The sequence below is a fragment of the Esox lucius genome, chromosome 11 (genome assembly GCF_011004845.1).
Source record: "Esox lucius isolate fEsoLuc1 chromosome 11, fEsoLuc1.pri, whole genome shotgun sequence".
In the NCBI taxonomy this organism is placed as follows: Eukaryota; Metazoa; Chordata; class Actinopteri; order Esociformes; family Esocidae; genus Esox; species Esox lucius.
The window spans coordinates 8,591,759-8,614,807 of record NC_047579.1 but is presented as its reverse complement, the minus strand read 5'-3'; the positions used below and the strand labels follow the sequence as shown (position 1 = coordinate 8,614,807).

At 41.1% G+C, this 23,049-nt stretch overlaps 1 protein-coding gene across 1 annotated transcript; it reads left to right on the top strand.

Moving 5' to 3' along the window:
- Window positions 1-341: 341 nt before the first annotated feature.
- LOC114840310 (zinc finger protein OZF) lies at window positions 342-15,392 on the top strand. The gene is made up of 3 exons (XM_034295522.1): window positions 342-426; window positions 10,965-11,193; window positions 14,131-15,392. The coding sequence occupies exons 1-3, from the start codon at window positions 424-426 to the stop codon at window positions 15,114-15,116; spliced, it is 1,218 nt and encodes a 405-aa protein (XP_034151413.1). The 5' UTR covers window positions 342-423; the 3' UTR covers window positions 15,117-15,392.
- Window positions 15,393-23,049: the final 7,657 nt, after the last annotated feature.

Below are 23,049 nucleotides of genomic sequence, written 5' to 3'. Positions count from 1 at the left end.
TCATTGAGGGTTATAGGTAAGCATGAGACAGGTCTGTGTGATGGGTGTCTAGTGGAACAAACAGTTGAACATGTGTTGTTGTATTATCAGCAGTATTTTGAGAAGGAAAGGCTGTATGAGAAGGTGAGAGGGGAGGGGAGGAGTTGGGATTTAGTGGGATTGCTGGGGGTGTGTGAAGGGAATTGGGGTGGTGGCATGGGCTGTCTACATTTCTCAGAGAGACGGGGCTGAACAGAAGGGTATTATGTAGGTAGGCCGCGGACGGCCTCACACTCCGGTACAGTAGGTGGCAGTATATGCACCTTTTATATGGTTGCAATACTACAACAAATTACAAGAAGAAACAATGCACGAGTACATCCTGGAACTGTCAAGACATCATGAAGTGTTTGTGAAATACCAACGTAAATCAATTTCGCTAAAATGGTAAGTGGTTAAAGAACATTTATTTTTTCGTGTCTTTGTTTAGTTTGATAAAAATACTCAAAGCGTTTCCACCTCCAACTTGCTAAAATATAGTTTTTTAGTCCAACTATCTTTACAGCTTTGATTTGTGTTCCTGTTCGTGATAGTTTTGTGACAAAATACATTTTATGAAGAACATGTTTTTCTTAATGTTAAACAGGGAATGAAACGGCACAATTTTTGGTTCCGTCGAGGACAATAGAACGCATTCAAATTCACCCGCGCCTGTAAAACGGCCAAAGAACGCCGGCTGATCTTGCGCGAGACCATAGCAAATGAATCGAAACGAACCTTCGCTGATGTAGCTAAAACTCAATTTCCTCAAAACGGCACCAGAAAATCTTATTGTAGTACTACTTTAACCCAATTTCATGACAAAACTGCAAAATGAAGACTTGTATAGGCAGTGCTTAAGTTGCAAATCGGGAGGTACCTGAACACATTGGGGCGCGAGAGATATGGATCCGGTTGGCAAATTGACGCAAATAGGTTTACAGCAGTGGTTCCCAACTACGGTCCTCAAGTTCCTCCAACAGTACACATATTCATTGTAGCCCCAGCTAAGCACAGCTGATTCAACTAATTATCAGGCTCTCACTGAGTTGAATTGGGTGTGCTGTTGGGGGTACTCGAGGACCGGAGTTGGGAACCACTGGTCAACAGCACATCAATAGTGGAAAACAAAAAGCTAAAGTCTTTCACATTCTTGCCAGGTAGTGCTAAATCTACAAGAACTGAAGAAATAGTTAACTTGATGAACTCTGGTTGCGTATCCCGTAGAATGTCTACAGTGCTAAGCGAACACAGTGATGGAAAAAGACAAGTCATGCGCATCGGATCTGTGAAAAGTGGGTGTTTGTGCCGAAATTCACCCCCCCCCTTCGCGTGAACGCGCACTATCGATTCTCATTGCTTCGAAAAATTTTTATTTTAACTGTACATCAAGGCAGCAATCGATGACCACGTTTGGCTGGGCTTTATTCGATTTTTTTTTAAGGCAGGTTGATCGCGTGGGAAGGCATTGTCTGCGAGTTTTCGGTTGGTTATTTGTTTTAAGTGTATAACTATAAACAAATCGTTGGCAAAATCGGTCATCTCACATTTCTTATTCGAGGAGTGTTTTCTAAAGTGTAAGGATAATAATCCAGCCATCATTGCCTTGAAATGTTTATTTCATTTAATAAATTCTATTTATTTAATGTGCTCCTATTGCAACTATGAAGTCAAATGAAGATAAGACCATATTCTTGCCAACCAAACTTTGCTGCCTTTGCTGTTTTGACCAATCAGTCAGTTACTTTAAGCTGAGATGAGTAGCCTATTCAAGGAAAAATTGCCATTTGTTTTAAAAACGACATTTACTGTAGCAGGTAGCTAGTACCTCGTTTTGGTTGATAGCGAAAGCTAGCACTACTATGTATTAACTGATCGAGGGTAACTATAGGTCCGAGTCTAACCATTCCTTGACTACGCTATATTGTTCATATATTGTCTCGATTGACATTGAGTGTGATATTGTATATTTCCTCCAGTTCTTTTACTAATAAAAAATCACTGTACATCCGACGTGTTGGTTAGGTTATGGACTACTCAGTAGTGAAGTACCTCCTACAAGCGGTCCTATTGGTTTTCTGCTGTGGGCTGATTGGCTTTCCGTGACGGAGAAGAAAAAGAAAAATTGAACACTGCTCTATTTTTCCCCTTCCGCCGTTCCGCCATGGCCGGCGTTGCCGTCCCGTTTCAGGGAGGCGGGTGGGAAGTATTTTGAATGGCTAGCAATGTATGGGGGGTGGATTCTGCCACGGAGATGTAGATAAGCGACCTACCGTCAACTTGCTCCCATTTAACGTCGCCGTGAGTGAATCTTTTATGCTGTACGTCGCCTTGAGTGAATTTCCTTGGCTTTAGCAGATTACAACTTTTGGTTGTTCATTGCATACTGCACTTGTTATCTAATTCCTCTAAGAATAACATACCCTTTTCTACTGCTCCTATATAGAGAACTGTAAATTCAAACTTTTGAACGTTCAATATATATTGGAAGAATATCAAGACAGTAAATCCAGGTATTGAAACTCCAATTTATGGCCCATCCACCACTGCCCAGACATCCCTGTGGACCATGATCAGCCATTATTGTGCAGGATTAATTTACATGTCCTTTTTATGCATTGTATACAGGTGTATTTAATAAAAAATAGAATATTGGTACTTCCTACCACCATTCTACTAGAATAACTACCAGTTGGTTTACACTTTATGTCCCAAATATCTTTTGTTTTTGGTGCCTTTTGCCCTCAGGTTTGTCTCCAGCAAAACTGTCCATGCAGGTCAGATGATTGACAGGTGCTTTTTTCTACAGTCACATCATTGGCAGCCATACATGCACATGCCACAACACTTACTCCACCACACTTCACAGAACAGGTGCCATAACACTTCGTCCACCATGCTTAACAGAACAGGTGCCATAACACTTCCTCCACCACACTTCACAGAACAGGTGCCATAACACTTCCTCTACCATGCTTCACAGAATAGTTTATTTGTATTTTTTATGTAACCTTTATTTAACCAGGTAGGCCGATTGAGACAGATTCTCATTTGCAATGGTGACCTGGCCGAGACAAAGCGCAAACGTGCAGGACAACATACAGTTACACACAGTACACAGAGTACAAAAATACAAAATGAAGTAGAGTCTGTAAGAGGTGCCATAACACTTCCTCCACCATCCTTCACAGAAGAGGTGCCATAACACTTCCTCCACCATCCTTCACAGAAGAGGTGCCATAACACTTCCTCCACCATCCTTCACAGAAGAGGTGCCATAACACTTCCTCCACCATGCTTCACAGAAGAGGTGGTATGCTTTGGCTCATAAGCAGATGCTCACCTTCTCATTACTCCCCCCTTCCCATCTTTCTTTTAAGTCGCTGAGGGTTTACTGATCTGGCCAAGAAGGTGTTTTTATTGAACTAGGAAATAATTATTCTGTCATCCACCTCAGATATCTTTTGTAGTCTATAAGATTGTGCTCAACTCGAAAATCTGTTTAGGAGATTCAATTAATCCTTGTACATTTTCAATACGGAATTCCAAAATGCAACATTGCTTAAATATTAACAAAATGCGTTCTGAACCTTGTGCTCAAATTAGCTTGTAAATTATAATACATTAAAGGCATCATTGCACTCCAATCCAATTTTCAGATGAGAAATTACATTGAGAAACACAGAAATGCGTATACAAAACAGGTAATTTACAAACATGCAAAATGGTAAAAATCACAATATCAACTCTCAAGGGACAGAACAACTGTAGCAATATCAGCCACATCTGGAGCAGGCATGATGCAGAGGTTTATTAAGCTGACCAGTTCTACAAACATATACTGCCAATGTCAGCCAGGCATGGACAGAGACACCCAGGTCTAACTAAATTGGTAATTGGTTTATAAGAGTGAAAAGAAATCTCTGGGGTTTGTGAGAATTGCTTATATCCACGGTATATCCAAATCTTGTGTCAAGGCACTGCAGATGCATCACGCTTAAGTTTTTAGCTGTGGTACAATGATCATGTACCAAACCCGCTTGGGCCTTATTCCTTACGTATACCGATTTACTGTGATGCCACTTAAAGCAGAGAAAGAGCAAAGAGGAGTTATATTATGGTTTGGGGTGGCATTCATGCATCAGGACCGGGCCAACCTGCCATAATGGAGTCAATCATGGATTTAACATTTACATCATGCAGCAGACCCTTTTATTATTGTAACGTTACTGAAGCTATTGGGGTACTTTCAATAAGTGCTCCCTAAAGAAATTGCATTTCTGTTAATTTTTGGAAAGTAAGTGATTGCAAAGTATTAATATCTCAGTGTCAGTTGTTGAATTAAGTTACCTTTATTTGTTCAAGTTCGAAGTGTTTGTATTTGTCATGAAATGCTTAGTTTCCTTACTCCGCAACAGAGCAGATAAGAATAAAAACGGTATGATCTAAAGAAATTCATGTTAATGTATGATCTGTTCATATCTGTACACATCTGAGCAAAAAACGAATTTTCTGGGTGTGTACATACCTATATAAAAATGCACCTTTAGCAGGATATATTCTGATTAACCATGTATTTTGATCCATAGTAATACCACATTTGTGGTGTATTATTTTTTTCTTTTATATTTTACATTTCTATTTTATGTAATGTTTGTTAATATGTTTTATAATTGTCTTACTACTGGCGCCGTAGGACGTTTGCCTGATACACCATGTGGCTAAACAAGTGAACTACACACAGACTGATTACAGCTGTACATTTAGATTTTGGATTTAGCTGTAAATATGCGGTGATCACTGTACATTTCATTGTATTCTGTAACATTTACTCTTTAGTATTTTCATGAATAGAGAGTGTATGTTTCGCCTCAGTGATATTTTGACCAAGGCATGTGTTATCATTTTATATTACTAGCTATTCAGACAGTTAACCATGCAAAAATATGAATACCTGTTAATATGAGTAGAATTCCTTATGTTGTAATATCATGTTGTTATAAACTATTTGTGTGACAATTATTTACACTGACTACACTAGTATTTTACAAATATGTTGAAATCTTAATTTTCCTACACTCACGGCGGCGACGTTCAGACATTGCACATAGTTAATCACTCACGGCGACGTTCAGACGTTGCACATGTGAATTCACTCACGGCGGCGGCGTAAGAAATTTTAACAACGTCTGTAACGCCGTCGCCGCCGTGAGTGATTTACATGTGCAACATCTGAACGTCGCCGTGAGTGATAAACAATGTGCAACGTCTGAACGTCGCCGCCGTGAGTGTAGCAAAATAAAGATTTAACATTTCTATCATGGGGGTATAACAACATATTTGTAAAATAATTACAAATAATAAAATAATTGTTTACTCTCTTTCCACTATAGCTATGTCACTATCAGTAAGAAAGCAGTGGTAAGAAAGCTGTTGTAATAACAAACCTTTATCGGCACAAAAGGAGCACAAATGGTTGAGCCTATTTTGAGTTAATTTTACCTATAAAATATCATTATATATCTAGCAGCACAAACAAAACATTTTACGGCACAAACCAGCACTAACGATTAAGCCTATTTTGCCATAGATTTGCGCTGGATGGGGGACCATCTTTACACAGATAAAAACCTTTAATCGCTTCTACTCCAGTTGTGCTGCTGTCATTTTAAGTATTAGCCCCAAACAATATTTTATAGTTAATTCTAAAAACATTTTATAGTTAATTTATAGTCACTCCGCCCCCCAAATCCTCCAAATTCACCCATAATGAATTTGTTTGTGCCGTTATAGTTTTTGTGCTGCTTTCATATTTTAAATATAAAATAATGTTATAGATCAAATTCACTCAAAATAGGCTCAATCGCTTGTGCTTTGTTTGGGTCGGTAAAATCCTTCCTTTTCAACTTTTTTTGGAAAGGAAAGAAAAAGGTGCAGTGAACTCTTAATTTTTTCCGGAGCTGTATAGCAAAGCTATAGGTCTATGGGAAAGAGAAATGTAGACTATTTACCAAAAGCTATAGCAGCACAAAAATAATTTTGCGACACAAACGGAGCGCAAACGATTGAGCCTATTTTGACGCAGTTTGGAGCAGGTTCAGGGGCTGCTAACCTAAAATGAAATGTCTAATAGGATATAAAACGCTGCATCATTACAAATGGAGAACAAACAATTGAGCCTATTTAGATGGAATTTTGAGCATGTTGGGGGGGCTGGTGACAACATACCCTATAATTAAATATCTAATATTTAAAACACCGAAGCAGCCCAAATGAAAATTGTAACCGCAAAGAAGTGCTGCTATAATTTTTTAGATATGAAATAATTTATAGGTCAAATTCACTCAATAGGCTCCATCATATGTGCTCATTTTGTGCCGATAAAGGTTTGTTTTTGCGACTGCTTTCTTATGGATAGTTACAGGGCTATAGTGGAAAGAGAGTAAAGGCAGTGCGCTATCCAGTAGGAATAGGTACCAAAAACCGTAGAAGCGCAAACAAACCTTTCAGCGGCACAAACAGAGCATAAATGATTGAGCCTATTTTGAGGCAGTTTGGAGCAGGTTGTGGGGCTGGTGACAGCTAAAATGAAATGTCTAATATATAAAACGCTGCAACAGCACAAATGAAACTTTTAACACCGACGTAAAGCCAAAGAGATTCGCTCACGGCGACGTTAAATGGGAGCAAGTTGACGGTAGGTCGCTTATCTACATCTCCGTGGCAGAATCCACCCCCCATAGCAATGGAGCGCTTTCTCTTTCAACAACGGCGAGGGGTGAGAATTTTTGGAACGTGTTCTGAAGTAGAGTTGGTGTCACAGCGCTCCATACACTTTTTGTGTGAGTGAACGGTGATTACCTACTTTTTGGGCGAAGCCAAACTTGTGGCAGAAACTGACGGTAACGTCTTTACAACATGGGAATCAAGGGGCAAACTCCAAGGCTGAAAATTCAAGCCTACCCGGAAGTGTCAAACAAAATGGTCACTTGATGCTGGCTGCAAAAGGGAACAATTTCCATAGATTTCTATAGCAAAAGGCCCAAATTAATACAGGAATAAACATGTTTACTGCCTGGTTCGAAAAAGGGTTTTGGTGTATATTCCTCATTTCCCCTTTGTGACAACTGTGAGCGGGTTGATTCTATTTGTATTTTTTATAACTCATCCGTTGAAATTATATTAAAGGTGCCCTATGCAACTTAATGCCACCTGTCGGCAGTGAGTTGTATATCTGTTCTATACAAGCGTGCCGCACAAGCCCTGAAAAGTGAAGCCAAAACGTCTCGATCGCCCCCTGGTGAGTGGTCCCAGTATAGGTCATAAACCCCGCCCTCCCCATGTTATTCAATGGGACGCGAGATCAACTAAACAATTAAATTACCCTTCAAATATATTTTTTCCGAAGCTGGTTTCTGTCATTTACTGCAGTTTGTATCACGCTAATGTAAATTCAAGAGTTTGTTTTTAAAATAAGTTTGTTTTTAGTTAGTTATTTAATGCTCTAAAAACGGTGGTGTGACGTCGTGATTCACAGCTGTGATTGACAGCTATCTGAGCCGAGGAGCCACTGAATCTTCGGAGGACTGAGGAGATTGGAACTTTACATTTAATCTCTAAATTTCTATAATTGATATAATTTCACACGGACATAATGGGTTGTTCTGCAGTACATTGCTAACCGATCTGGCATTTCCAATCGATCTTTGAATTTACATTTATAAGCTATTTAATTAGTAAATAAATGTAATGGGCTAGCTAAAGTTAGCTAAAAGACAACAAGCCTCGTTAATAGCCATGTTAATAGCTAGCAGGTGATCGTTAGCTAGAAGTTACCAATTATTTTTGTATTATGCCTATTCTAAATTAAGGTTAAACATGATGTAAGTTAGGCTATAACATATTGTGTAGGTTTAACAAGCAAAGGTTGTACTGTACTTGGACTTGCGATTGATTACGGTAGGCGCATTCTGCGAGGGAGAGTGAGGGCGGGGCACAGGGGTGGGGCCGTTGATTTCGCGGCTTTAAGGCTTTACTTCCTTCTCGCTACTGCGCATAACTACTGCGCAGAACTGGTCCCAAGATCGCTATCTGTGCAGACGCAAGTCCAAGATGTCAGCGCCGTATCAGGACACTGGTGGCTTCATTTTTCACCAATGGAAAAGAGCGAAAGGGCGTCGTCCATTATATATACAGTCTATGGTTCTATAACTCCATTAAGATCTGACATTGTCATTAGTAACTATGAGTAGACTGACCTGTTTGAAGCAGTGTCACTTCCAACCGTCGATGCTGGAACAATGAAAAAAGACTTTTCAAATGTGGCAAGGCAAGGCAAGGCAATTTTATTTATATAGCACATTTCATACACAATGGTCATTCAAAGTGCTTTACATAAATATCCAGATATGGATGACAGATATGGATATTTAAATGTGGTTAATGTGGTTAAATTTGATTGTCCCTTTCCATAACTACGGAACACAGAATGAACAAATTAATCAACTAAACCAATCAAAACATCACCTGGGCTATCTGTCGCGTTAGATGCATTGCCATAATTCAGACTTGTTGATGGCTGTTTAGCGAACATGAAACTATAATTGTGCTAGCTAGCCCTAGTTGGAACAATAATATGTGCACTTTGACCAGTTTGCACAATCCTAAATCTAGCTAAAAGGCAATATAATAGCTTTTTCTGAGAAATATTTGCTTATGTATAAGGTTTAGTCAAACAACCCACAATGCGTGTTTGTTTTTTAACATTTTGCAGAGAACACCATGTTGTAACACCATTTCCCAGCAAGAAATGGATCAATTAGTGTCTGCTCAGACACAACTTGTCTCGTTAGTTTATTGTCTCAACCAATGACTGGAGAAACATTCCTAAAACGTATATGCGCTCATACAAATAGAATCAACTAGAACATCAAATTATTTTCTACTTAGTATAATTGTTTCTCCATCATCATCAATCATAGTTTTTTTTTTGTACAGTCTATGATAGGAATATGGGTCACCCGTAAGCATTTCTAATTATTTTGTAATAATTATTTAGCTTCAAAGGATGGCTTTGACAACGGTATCCTATTCTGACATCCACCGGCACAACAATAAAATGTTTTCCTTTAGTTTAGCCTCCATGATGAAACTGGCCTCCATGATGAACACAACAATATAAGTTTCATCCGGGAAAAAGTGTTACATTCTCATCCATCCAGCCTACGGATGTGCTTCATGTTGAGCCCAACAAGGAATGGGAGACACATCGCAATGTAGTTGACTCATGTCTGTGACCAAACATAATGCTTGTTATTTATAATATTTTCTATATATATAGTGACTGTATTCACTGCATTAAACCAAGAGAAGTTAATTAAATGACTGTTTTTAAATGCAAGACTAAGTATTTATCCTAATATATTGCAACCAGGATTCTCTATCATTAATTTTTATTTTATTTTCTAACGGATATTCAAATGTAAAATTGTAAATTTCTCACAACTTTACTATTCAGTAATGTATTTTTGTTGTCACTTTCCAAGGAAATTATAAACCGTGATATACAGCAGTGGAAAAAATTAAGAGACCACTCTTAATTTTTCTTAAATCAACATCTCTACATGTATGGCAGCCATTCCATTCCAGTGTCTGTTAGATTCTAACACAGGCATACCTCATTTTACTTAATGAGGTTCTGATAATTTGATTGCCTGGACATTATCTAATTTACAAAGGAAAAGTATAAAAACCACTGATGTGGTCATCACAATCCTCTTGCAATAGCATGGCAAAAATAGTGCAAGTAGTACCTCAAAGGTAATTTGAATGTCACTCAACAACCGTAGGATGACCTGGGGTGAAGTGCACAGCGAGGATGGTTCAAAACAGGCTCCCAGGGGCAGGACTGAAGTTGTGCAAATCTCAAAAAATTGCCCTTCATCAATGAGAAGCAAAGAAGAGCCAGGCTGAAGTTTACAAAAACCTTAAGGATTGGACCGTAGAGGAATGGAGTAAGCAGCTTTGCCCAACACCTGGTTGTCTAATGGTTAGACAGAGACCTGGTGGGGCCTACAAGCCACAGTTTCTCGCACCCTCTGTGAAATTTGGTTGAGGGTCGGTGATGATCTGGGGATGCTTCATCAAGGCTGGAATCAGGCAGATTTGTCTTTGTGAAGGAAGCATGAATCGAGCCAAGTACAAGGTTATCCTGGAAGAACACCTGCTTCCTTCTGCTCTGACAATGATCCCCAACTCTGAGAATATTTTTTTCCAGCAGGACAATAATCCATGCCACACAGACAGGTCAATCAAGTGGTGGATGGAGGACCACCAGATCAAGACCCTGTCATGGCCAGCCCAATCTCCAGACCTGAACCCCATTGAAAACCTCTGGAATTTGATCAAGAGGTAGATGGATGGTCACAAGCTGTCAAACAAAGCAGAGCTACTTGAATTTTTGTGCAAGGAGTGGCATAAAGTCACCCAACAGCGATGTGACAGATTGGTGGAGAGCATGCCAAGACTCAAATCAGGGTTATTCCACCAAATATTGGTTTCTTAAGTTAAAACATTAGTATTTTGTTGTTGAAAAATGAACATTAATTTGTTTTTGCCTAATTTGCGGTCTGAAACCAATGCATATGTTTTTGGTTATTTTCAACAAATAAATACTAGAAATGACAATATATTTATTTGGGAGTAATGTCAGTAGGTTATAGAATATATATATTTTTTTGTAATTTTCTTAAACACACAACTTCAATTTCTCTGGTTTTACTATTGATAGGTTTCTTTATTCTTTCCCGAGCTGAAATTGAAAAGTTTTTTCCTTCCATTCTGGGGTCAAGTTAAAAATGTGTTGACCACAGGTCTATTTTTACCGTGAATGCACCCCCCCCAACAAACATCAGTCATGAATGGCTCTGTTTTGTTCTTTATTATAGCAGAGGGAGGACAAACCCAGCCTGCTGCTCTCCTTCCACACTGAGCCCAAACAAGAGGATTCTGATTGTGAAAGTAAAGCTCAGGGGGAATTGGGGGATTCAGAGAGGACATCAGTAAAACTGGAAGACAAAAGTCAAACGCTGGGACTGAATCTTACTATTAAAGATGAAGAGGAGGAGAAGAATGTGGTTATCATTAATAATGGAGAGGAAGATTTACTCACTCAAGGTAAGAACTGGTTTAATGTTGTCATTGTAGTAATTTGTTGTTTTTACCAATGAAAGGATAGATGCCTGTCAATATTCTCCATATTTTTATACTTATTTTTTGTCGTCTCAGAAACCAAAAAATACAGAATATTTTAAAGATGTTCTCCTGTCCAGGGTATACTATTGAGCCTTGTCTCAGCGCCTCAATGACAATTGGCTGGGAAGACCCACGGGAAATGTAAATTGTCCAGCAAATTACAGAGAGAGAGGGAGGGAGGGATGGACGGACAGTCGGGATTCCCAGGTCTCACTGCGCTCTAGCGGCTCCCTGTGGTGGTTCTGCCATCTCAAATTCTGCCATGGGTAGTCAGATAAGTGAACATGCCGTCACATGTTTCATCCCCAAACAGCACTAAAAGAAATGACGATAAGCTCTTAGTACAATTCAACACAAAAGAAAACAATGGACAAATGCTTTACAGGTGCTACTCAAAAGATTTTATAAGTATTGTCTTGACAATCCTCAAGGCTGCGGTCAACCCTGTTGCTTGTGCACCTTTTCCTACCACACCTTTTCCTTCCAGTCTACTTTCCATGAATATGCTTTGATACCGGACACTGCCAACAGCCAGCCGTTTCAGCAGTGACATTCTGTGACTTACCCTCCTTGTGGAGGTTGTCAATTCATGTCTTCTGGACAATGGTCAAGTCAGCAGTCTGCCCCATGATTGTGGTTGTGTGTACTGAACCAGGCAGAGGTGTAATGTTCAGGGAGCTAATTAACTGAATAGAGCGCTTCTCTGGTCAACATTTCTTTATTGTAAATTTTTCATTCTAATATTTTGAGATACTGGATTTTTGATTTCCATGAGCTGTAAGCCGTAGTCATCAAGATTGAAACAAAAAAGCTTGCAATATTTCACTGTGTAGTGAATCTAGAATATATGAATGTATCACATTTTTGAATTTGTTCACCAGATTATTATTTGGAGATGCATCTGTATATTAAATGAATACAATGCAAATAATTAATCTGCAACTATCTTACTTGAGCACTAACCTGGGAACAATAATTAATATTAATATTCACCAAACGAAATAGTGTTGGACCCACAATGGACAACGACAGGAGTTAGTACAGTTTCCCAATCCCATCAGCCCTTGCCTACAATTCCTACTAAGGACAGTACTCTAGTGGAACTAAACCAATCAGAATTAGTTTTTACTCACTTGGCTACATAAGTTAAAAGTATAAAAACCAAAGCATTGGTAATGAAAAGTTTAGCTCCTGGACTGCTGTTCGGTATCCAAAATTGTTCTGTATCTGAAACTGGATCCAGAAACTACCATGGAAGATTGAGAATGTGTTGCTTTCAGCAGTGTTTGTTACACCTTTCTTTAATTATGGAGAGATCATTGAACAATTTATCTAGAGAAAAAAAGTGTTCTTGTAAGCAGTGGTATTAAAGAGGTATAGAGAGACAATTAGAAATACTAAAAATAGTATGTTATAATTGGAACAGGCGAGAGGAGTAAGTTTGTTAGGATTAGTTTATTGCCTGGAACTGATGGGAAAGTAAAGGTTTAAGTGGTGTATGATGAAACTAAATATTGAACATCTTATACAGTCATAAACGGATTATAAAACAATGGGCCCCTGGGCACAGCACCTTCAAAGGCCCCAACTCCCCCAAATGAAAATGATGCCACATGCTTGATTATCGCCTTTACCTGCATCTCAACAGGATTTACATTGCATACACTCTGTTGTATATCAGTATCCGGGAAACAGGATTTACAACGTAGAACTTACATACTCAAAGCAAACAGCTCATTAATGAAATCCCTCTCTAAAATGTTTTTTTTTTTATATGGACTTAAATCACAGCTAATATTACAGCCTAAAGTAATAATTAAAATGTTCTACTTTATGATGCATTTTTTACCTGACTTTGCTACAAAATCCTTAACAATGTCATCAAAGTCAAATGTTTTTGAGTTCACTTTCAATAGCCATAAGCAAAAATTGCCTGGAGACCTTTTTTGAGTTATCTTAGTTCAGTTAATTTTGAATCCTAGACGGAAGTGAGAATGTTCTCCCTCACAGTTAGTTACAGGAAGTATCAGAAATATCTGCACAACAACAAAATTTCCAATCAAAGATTGCAGGCTATAGTTAATAATTATGTTCTGTAGTCCACCTGGGATTTTATAATCTATAGGCCTAAATAATCTGGACTGAATTAGTTGATTGCCTAAACCAGTGGAGGGCAAACCGTTTGGCTCAGAGGTCACATTTGTTTGTTAATTTTTTATGTTGTAATACAAAAAATGTATTACAACCATAAAGCAGCAGGTCCCATATGTCTAAATACTTTAAATTCAGATTCTGATAAGAATAAGAATGGGCTTGAATAATGTTTCACTTTCCTTCAAAACAATTTTACTACTGGATGGAATTGCCTCACAGGCCTTCATTTGCCCACCCCTGGCCTAAACTGTCACATGGGAATGCAGATACCCAAATGTGGGCCTTCTCAATCACTGAGGCCTTGGACTTAGATTCTCTACAGAGGAGTGCATTAAACAAATTGTCCAGGTGTCTCTTGGCCTCCAGACTGTGTCTGGGACTTGAGAGAAAACATGTCAATGGCATCATTAAATGTATCTATTTGAACCTTTTCTCTTCTATCAAACAACATCCTACTCTCCACTCTCATCAGGAAATGTTTTGTGTTTCTGAGATGGTTATGATGTCTGCCTGCATGGCTATAATCCCAGGAATACTTTAAAAGGGTTCGTCTCAAAGCTTTCAAAAGGGCCTCTGCCACAAAAATACAAAATGATTCAAGTGCCCTAACTGCAGTATTAAGGTCTAAATAATGCTAGTTGCTTGAATCTTGATACTTTTGTGTCCCAAAATTTGTTCATGAATTCCTTCTGATGTCTTTCACAGATGGGATTCCTGAAGTGGGGACGCTTGGAGGGAAACAACAGAAAGACTACAATGATAAGAAGTCTCAACACTATCCCCATTTTGGAAAGAAAATCTCATCACCATCACAGTTAAAAAGACACATTAATATACGTACAGATGAGAAGCCTTTCTGCTGTTCTGTCTGTGGGAAGTGTTTCATTAAATCATCAGATTTTACTAAACATCAGAGAGTGCACACGGGTGTGAGGTCTTACTCTTGTTCTGACTGTGGGAAGAGTTTCATTAGGTCATCTCATTTTGTTCGTCATCAGAGAGTGCACACAGGTGAGAGGCCTTACTCTTGTTCTGACTGTGGGAAGTGTTTCTCTCAATTAGGTATCCTTAAAAGTCACCAGCGCATACATACTGGAGAGAAACCTTACTCCTGTTCTGACTGTGGGAAGAGTTTCTCTCAATCAGGTAGCCTTAAAAGTCACCAGCGCATACATACTGGAGAGAAACCTTACTCCTGTTCTGACTGTGGGAAGTGTTTTACTGGATCAGCTAGTCTTAATAGTCATAAAAGACTGCACACAGGTGAGAAGCCTTACTTCTGTTCTTACTGTGGGAGGAATTTCACTCTATTAGGTTGTCTTAAAGTTCACCAGCGCATACACACAGGTGAGAGGCCTTACTCTTGTTCTGAATGTGGGAAGAGTTTCTCTCAAATAGATGGCCTTAAATGTCACCAGCACATACATACTGGAGAGAGGCCTTACTTTTGTTCTGACTGTGGGAAGAGTTTCTCTCGATTAGGTAGCCTTAAATGTCACCAGCGCATTCATACTGGAGAGAAACCTTACTTCTGTTCTGACTGTGGGAAGTGTTTCATTAAATCATCTCATCTTGTTAGTCATCAGAGACTGCACACGGGTGAGAGGCCTTTCTCCTGTTCTGACTGTGGGAAGAGTTTCTCTCAATTAGGTCATCTTAAACGTCACCAGCGCATACATAGAGAACAGTAATACCAGACATTTGACACTGGAGATTAATTTTGACATTTGACAGACTTGACTGAGAGGATAAGCAAGTGTTTTACAGCATCAAGCAGTTCAACTGTCTGTTCTTGAGATTACCACAAATGAAGATATGTCTTGTTAGAATATGGGCGTGAGAAACATAACACAACACAAAGTGCTTATTTACTTTAACAAAATACAATAGATGGGATGTGGGTCCCACACATCCTGTCCATACCTCCTGATAGGTGTTTTCCATGTGACTGTCATAGACTAGATGAATAGACCCCATGGACCGTAGGTTGGGACATACCATTGTGAGGAAGCCTGTCTTTACCTGATTATACACATGTATTTTAGTTCTATTCTCTTGTTAGAGGAGTTGTACTTCGTTATCTTGTGCTATTTGAGGTAGTGTATCACAATCAGTTGGTATCCACTATTGAGGGGCCCCACACAACCTGAAGTGTGTGTGGAGCCAAGAACTTGAGGGGAAACCATACCAGGCCATTTAAGGTTAGGATATAGAATACACTTATGTGTGTGGAATACAGCCAGATATTGGAGATGTGTTGGAGGATAATGGACAATATAATGGTTGGCTATGATCACTGACCACCTCCTGTGTGTCCTGGCATGAAAGACTGTGTTAACTTTATCATTATTGGAGAACATGTAAGCACTATGGAAGATCAACATAATGTTTTAAATAAAGATTCTTCCCTGACTACCGGTTGTATTTATTTTTTAATCATGGATCAAAAGTGGACTGAATCTAACCTGAATGCCCAGTTTACCGCCATCCCGTCACAGACACTAAATGTTCATTGTAAATTATCTTCAAAATAGATACAAGCCTATACTCCGGTCAAACCAAGATCTCATCAAAAGATTGAGAGCCCTATGATCTGTTAATTATGTGCCTATTGATCCAGGTCACATCAAGATCACTTTCACAGATAATGACCTTTTAACAAAGGCGTGTTCATTATTGGGTCAAATATCAAATGTAATCCTCCACATCAAGAGGCACTGAGCTGTGCAATATGATTTATTTTCTGACTGGGGGAGGGACTGAAGAGGAATGAGATGAGCACAAATGTTGTATGATTGATAGTGCCAAAGGGGTGGTCATTATTTTTCTGTAAATTAATAAACTCAGAATCCTTAGCTAAACTTCAATTTGTTATTCGATAGATTAAAGTCAACTTTGTCATTGAACAATTACAGTACAACAAAATGCATTTTGCGTCTAACCAGAAGTGAAAAAAGAAGAGAGCAGAGTATGAATGTGATGAGTGGAATGTATTGATGTGCTAAGAATGCAAATACAGTAGAAATGGAAATTCTAGATGTGCAATGAAGGCAATAGAGGAGGTATTAAGTGTAGTGTGTGTTACAAGTGGGATAAATAGTTGTGTGGGTACAAATGGCAATTCTCAATGGCATTCTGAATGTGCAATCGAGGCAAATTGAAGTTGTAGGGTAACATGTGTACCTGAAATTCAGGGATGAGGTTCCCGAGGTAGATGTGTATGTAACACCTGAGAAAAAATGCAAGTACATTGGCAATTCTAAATGTGCAATGAAGGCATATTGAAGGTGCAAGATGACATGTGAAACTGAAATTGAGGAATAGCAGCTATGAGGTTCCTGAGGTAGACATGTACCTGTAACAACTGAAAACTTCCTTATCAGACTCTGCAAGGCAGTGACAGAGTCCAGTAGTACAAAGAGTGGGTTTGGTTAGTTATGAGCCCGATTTCAGCAGGGTTACAGTAGATGGAAAGAAACTGTTCCTGAGCCTGTTGGTCCTGGAATGAAGAGACCTGTACTGCCTGCCTGATGGGAGGAGGGCAGACAGTTTGTGGCATGGATGTGAAGGGTCCCAGATGATGCCACACGCCCTGTGCCAGACACTGCTTGTGCTGGAGGTCTACAATGGCTGGGAGTTGGGTACCAGTAATTTGCTGGGCCACCACCAGTTTTAGGGCCTCCTGTTTGCTTATGGAGCAACCGCCATTGTGGCGCAGTTAGTTAGAATACTCTTGATTGTTCTGCGGTAAATATTCACAAGCATCTTGGAAAAATATTTGAGAAATAGGCCTTTTGTGTACATAAAGGAAGTCTTAGATCTTTGAGTTCAGCTCATGGAGTCTGATGTAGTACGTTTTACAGCGTTTGCATGTGGGGATACCCATGAGGAGTCTTAATGGCACGGCATAGATTTTCTGACCAATGAAATGAGTGTGTCACGTTTTCACGTTTTCACCAATCTGAGTAGATTCTGGAGCACCAGTGTTTAAACTCGATAGTGATGCTTTGCAAAAATCATTTTGTCACAGTTCTGGCAAAATATTTGTGACCAATCTATATGAGTGTCAGTTTTCTACATTGGCATGAGTTATTCATGAATTGCATTATTCCAAATATCAAGTTAGTTACAATTATGCAAATTTTTATACAACTATAAAAGTAATTCTAAGTTTGCCAATCTTTTTTTACAAGTTTGCAAAATGTTTTTTACAGTTACAATAGTAATTCCAAGTTTGCAAATATTTTTTTACAATTGTGCAACCATTTTTACAACTACAAAACATATGTCGCTGTTTAACCTTCATAAAAATGGTGTGTCTGTGTTGGAATTTAACAGAAACTGGAGTGAGTGAGTACCCCTTGTTAAATAGCGTAGTGGTTAGCAAAGTGAACCTGCAAGCTATAGGTCCTGTGTTCAAACCCCCTTCACAGGCAAAGAGAAGTGCGGAATGATTCCGTATTGACGAAAACTTCACTGACTAAAACCTTCAGTATCCACATTATAGTAAGTCTGAAATAAAACAGTTTATGGTTATATTGCGACTGTTTCTGGTGGATTTTCGAAGTACGCATCAGTGCATGTGTTATGGTTCAGGATAGACAAACACATTTGCTGGATACATACAGTACTTACGTTATAGTAAGCCTTAACTAAAACTGGACATGGGTAAATTGCGACTTTTTCTGGCATGGAAAATATTCGGTCTCGCTAGCAATTGCTCAATTCTTATGAATATTGCTAGCAGGTTAGTAGATACTAGTAAGCCTCTTACTGGCTAATAAGCTGTAAAAAGGCCAGTGGCCAAAGCCATACAATTCATAGATGGAGGTAAATTTAATAAGAAATGTTAGTCAGTTTAACACTTCTTGTCTTTTCAGTAGTCCCTAGCGACTACTGAAACGTGTAATCCTGTGATGTAGTGGTTAAAGACAGTGCCTCTCATGTGGAAGACCAAAGTTTGAATCTATTGAGAGCAACAACATTTATCAATTTTATTTGTGGGTTGCAAAAAACTACGGTTTCAGTATTGCGACTATTTCTGGTACATTCCACGATTCTCTCGTCTTTTCACTTGAGGAAAGAGATCGTTATCGTCTCCTTTATTGATAGTTATATCATTCACAAATAAAAGAAAAAAGCATGTTGTTATGCCATGAAAGAAAAAAAACGTGGCATAACAATATAACAACGTTCTTATGCCATGAAATTAAATATATTTTGCAGACTCGCTAGCAATTGCTCAATTCTTGACTAGCCCAGTATGTTAGTAGATACTGATAAAGCATATATCTGGCTAATACGCTGTTAAAACGTCCAGTGGCAAACGCCATACAGTTCATTGACGCTATTTGTGGTAGAGGTAAACTTAGTAAGAAACGTTAATCAGTTTAACTGCATCAATATCATTCACAAATGGCCAATTAGCTCTTGAAACAGCCGGTGGCAAAAGAGGATTTGTTCAGGGTAGACACAAGGCTATATTGACACCCGTCAAATGTGCTGCTCTGTGGTGTGGTGGTCGACTGAGCCTTCCATGTGGGTGACCTGAGTTTGAATCTCGAGAGGGCAACACTTTCTATTACAGGCTGACTGAACTAGGCTTGCCTGGTTTCTTGTTTTCAGAGCTGTGTATACATAAAGGGATTCATTCTCCAATGGGTTTCTACATGTATTATGACAAATGGTTTTCAACAGATCAGTCTGTTGAATGGAAAGACTACCTTTAGTAACACTACAAAATGTCTAGCTTTGGAGTTGTGCTAAATGTATTCACTTCAATATGTCAAAGCCAGTCCTCTGTTGTCTATGGGAAAGTCACTTACATTTGTTGCTATGGGGGGAGTCTGGAGTTCACCCATAAATCTTAAATTTGTCTGTAAAAGAACTCTTGGCAGCGTGTCATGGGCCATAGCATAGAAAATGAATGTAATTCCGTACTTCAATTATGCCAGGATCAGCCTTTTAGGACTGTATTCATAATTGCTTTTAGCCCTGAACTACATGTCCATACAGTTGCTTTCTAGTGCTAGATCAAATCAGACATGTTATGGATCCTTAAGATACTTACAAATAATATTCTTTGGAACTAACTAAAATTACTATTTCTACCACCTAGTCTTTCAATTGATGTTTGATACAAATAAAATGGGTTTAAAACATTTCCCATAATTGATAATGGTTGTGAATAGGCTATGCGATATCTGAAATTCCAACATAGGAAATCATTGAATATACAGAGTGATTTGTAGTTTAAACGGTTCTGCCGAGATGTAAAATCTCAAGCTGCAAATAAGGAATTGGGATAGTAGTTGCTCTGCATTTTGCCAATAACATGAGAACATGAGGAAAATAGAGACCCCTAAGTTGGTGATAATATATATCTGTTTATAATGGCAACTGAGATGTTAGAAATCCAGATAAAAAACAATGGTATCTTTTCTTTGCTGACCATTTTGTTAACCTACTAGAAGAAAACATCCATCCATCCATCTTCTTCCGCTTATCCGGGGCCGGGTCGCGGGGGCAGCAGTCTAAGCAGGGATGCCCAGACTTCCCTCTCCCCAGACACTTCCTCTAGCTCTTCCGGGGGGACACCGAGGCGTTCCCAGGCCAGCCGGGAGACATAGTCCCTCCAGCGTGTCCTAGGTCTTCCCCGGGGTCTCCTCCCGGTGGGACGGGACCCTTCCCAGGAAGGCGTTCCTGAGGCATCCGAAAAAGATGCCCAAGCCACCTCAGCTGACCCCTCTCGATGTGGAGGAGCAGTGGCTCTACTCTGAGCTCCTCCCGGGTGACCGAGCTTCTCACCCTATCTCTAAGGGATCGCCCAGCCACCCTGCGGAGAAAACTCATTTCGGCCGCCTGTATCCGGGATCTTGTCCTTTCGGTCATGACCCAAAGCTCATGACCATAGGTGAGAGTAGGAACGTAGATTGACTGGTAAATCGAGAGCTTCGCCTTGCGGCTCAGCTCTTTCTTCACCACGACAGACCGATACATCGACTGCATTACTGCAGAAGCTGCACCGATCCGTCTGTCAATCTCCCGTTCCATCCTTCCCTCACTCGTGAACAAGACCCCTAGATACTTAAACTCCTCCACTTGAGGCAGGCACTCTCCACCAACCTGAAGTGGGCAAGCCACCCTTTTCCGACTGAGGACCATGGCCTCGGATTTGGAGGTACTGATTTTCATCCCCACCGCTTCACACTCGGCTGCAAACCGTCCCAGTGCATGCTGAAGGTCCTGGTTAGAAGGGGCCAACACGACAACATCATCTGCAAAGAGCAGAGACGAAATCGTGTGGTCCCCAAACCTGACACCCTCCGGCCCCTGGCTGCGCCTAGAAATTCTGTCCATAAAAATTACGAACAGAACCGGTGACAAAGGGCAGCCCTGCCGGAGTCCAACATGCACTGGGAACAAGTCTGACTTACTGCCGGCAATGCGGACCAAGCTCCTGCTTCGGTTGTATAGGGACCTGACAGCCCTTAGCAAAGGACCCAGGACCCCATATTCCCCAAGCACCCTCCACAAGATGCCGCGAGGGACACAGTCGAATGCCTTCTCCAAATCCACAAAACATATGTGGATTGGTTGGGCAAACTCCCATGAACCCTCCAACACCCCGTAGAGGGTATAGAGCTGGTCCAGTGTTCCACGGCCCGGACGAAAACCACACTGTTCCTCCTGAATCCGAGGTTCTACTATCGGCCGTATTCTCCTCTCCAGAACCCTGGCATAGACTTTCCCGGGGAGGCTGAGAAGTGTGATCCCCCTATAGTTGGAACACACCCTCCGGTCCCCCTTCTTAAAAAGAGGGACCACCACCCCGGTCTGCCATCCCAGAGGCACTGTCCCCGACCGCCACGCGATGTTGCACAGGCGTGTCAACCAAGACAGCCCCACAACATCCAGAGACTTGAGGTACTCAGGGCGGATCTCATCCACCCCCGGTGCCTTGCCACCGAGGAGTTTCTTGACCACCTCTGTGACTTCAGCCCGGGTGATGGACGAGTCCACCTCTGAGCCCTCATCCTCTGCTTCCTCAATGGAAGACATGTCAGCGGGATTGAGGAGATCCTCGAAGTACTCCTTCCACCGCCCGACGACATCCTCAGTTGAGGTCAACAGCTGCCCACCTCTACTGTAAACAGCGTTGGTAGGGCACTATTTCCCTCTCCTGAGGCGCCGGATGGTTTGCCAGAATCTCTTCGAGGCCAGCCGATAGTCCTTCTCCATGGCCTCACCGAACTCCTCCCAGGCCCGAGTTTTTGCCTCCACAACCACCCGGGCTGCAGCCCGCTTGGCCTGTCGGTACCCGTCAGCTGCCTCAGGAGTCCCACAAGCCAACCAGGCCTGATAGGACTCCTTCTTCAGCTTGACGGCATCCCTTACTTCCGGTGTCCACCACCGGGTTCGGGGATTGCCGCCTCGACAGGCCCCGGAGACCTTACGGCCACAGCTCCGAGCGGCCGCTTCGACAATGGCGGTGGAGAACATGGTCCACTCGGACTCAATATCTCCAACCTCCCTCGGGATCCAGTCGAAGCTCTGCCGGAGGTGGGAGTTAAAGATCTCTCTGACAGGAGACTCGGCCAGACGTTCCCAGCAGACCCTTACAGTACGCTTGGGCCTGCCGAGTCTGTCCAGCTTCCTCCCCCGCCATCGGATCCAACTCACCACCAGGTGGTGATCAGTTGACAGCTCCGCCCCTCTCTTCACCCGAGTGTCCAAGACATACGGCCGCAGGTCAGATGAGACGACAACAAAGTCGATCATCGACCTGCGGCCTAGGGTGTCCTGGTGCCACGTGCACTGATGGACACCCTTATGTTTGAACATGGTGTTCGTTATGGACAAACTGTGACTAGCACAGAAGTCCAATAACTGAACACCACTCAGGTTCAGATCAGGGGGGCCGTTCTTCCCAATCACGCCCCTCCAGGTGTCACTGTTGTTGCCCACGTGGGCGTTGAAGTCCCCCAGTAGAACAATAGAGTCCCCAGTCGGAGCACTTTCCAGCACCCCTCCCAGAGACTCCAAGAAGGTCGGGTACTCTGCACTGCCGTTCGGCCCGTAGGCACAAACAACAGTGAGAGACCTATCCCCGACCCGTAGGCGGAGGGAAACGACCCTCTCGTTCACCGGGGTAAACTCCAACACATGGCGGCAGAGCTGGGGAGCTATGAGCAAACCCACACCAGCCCGCCGCCTCTCACCATGGGCAACTCCAGAGTGGTGTGATGGCAATTTCTAAAATCCAAATAGTTGTACGAAAATGGTAGGTAAGACAGGAGAAATCAATTGCGCAATAAACGGTTTTAATGAAACTTGCAAGGAGAAAGTATACAGGTTACAAAGTAACGGTGGATAGTTTCTAAATGAAAACAGGCAATCGACAGTATTTAAAGACAGGAGAGGGGTGTGACAAATCCTGGACATTCCAGATCAATCAGGACACATTCCCTTTGTTCTATAACACACGTCAAATGCTATCTTCCCCCACCTTATCCCTCCTGCCAGAATGTTTACTGTAGCGTTTACCCAAAGGTTCACACCAAGGACAGCTCTCCTTCCCGCCATAAATACCTTCTTCAACTTAAAGAGTTCTTACAGTATCTG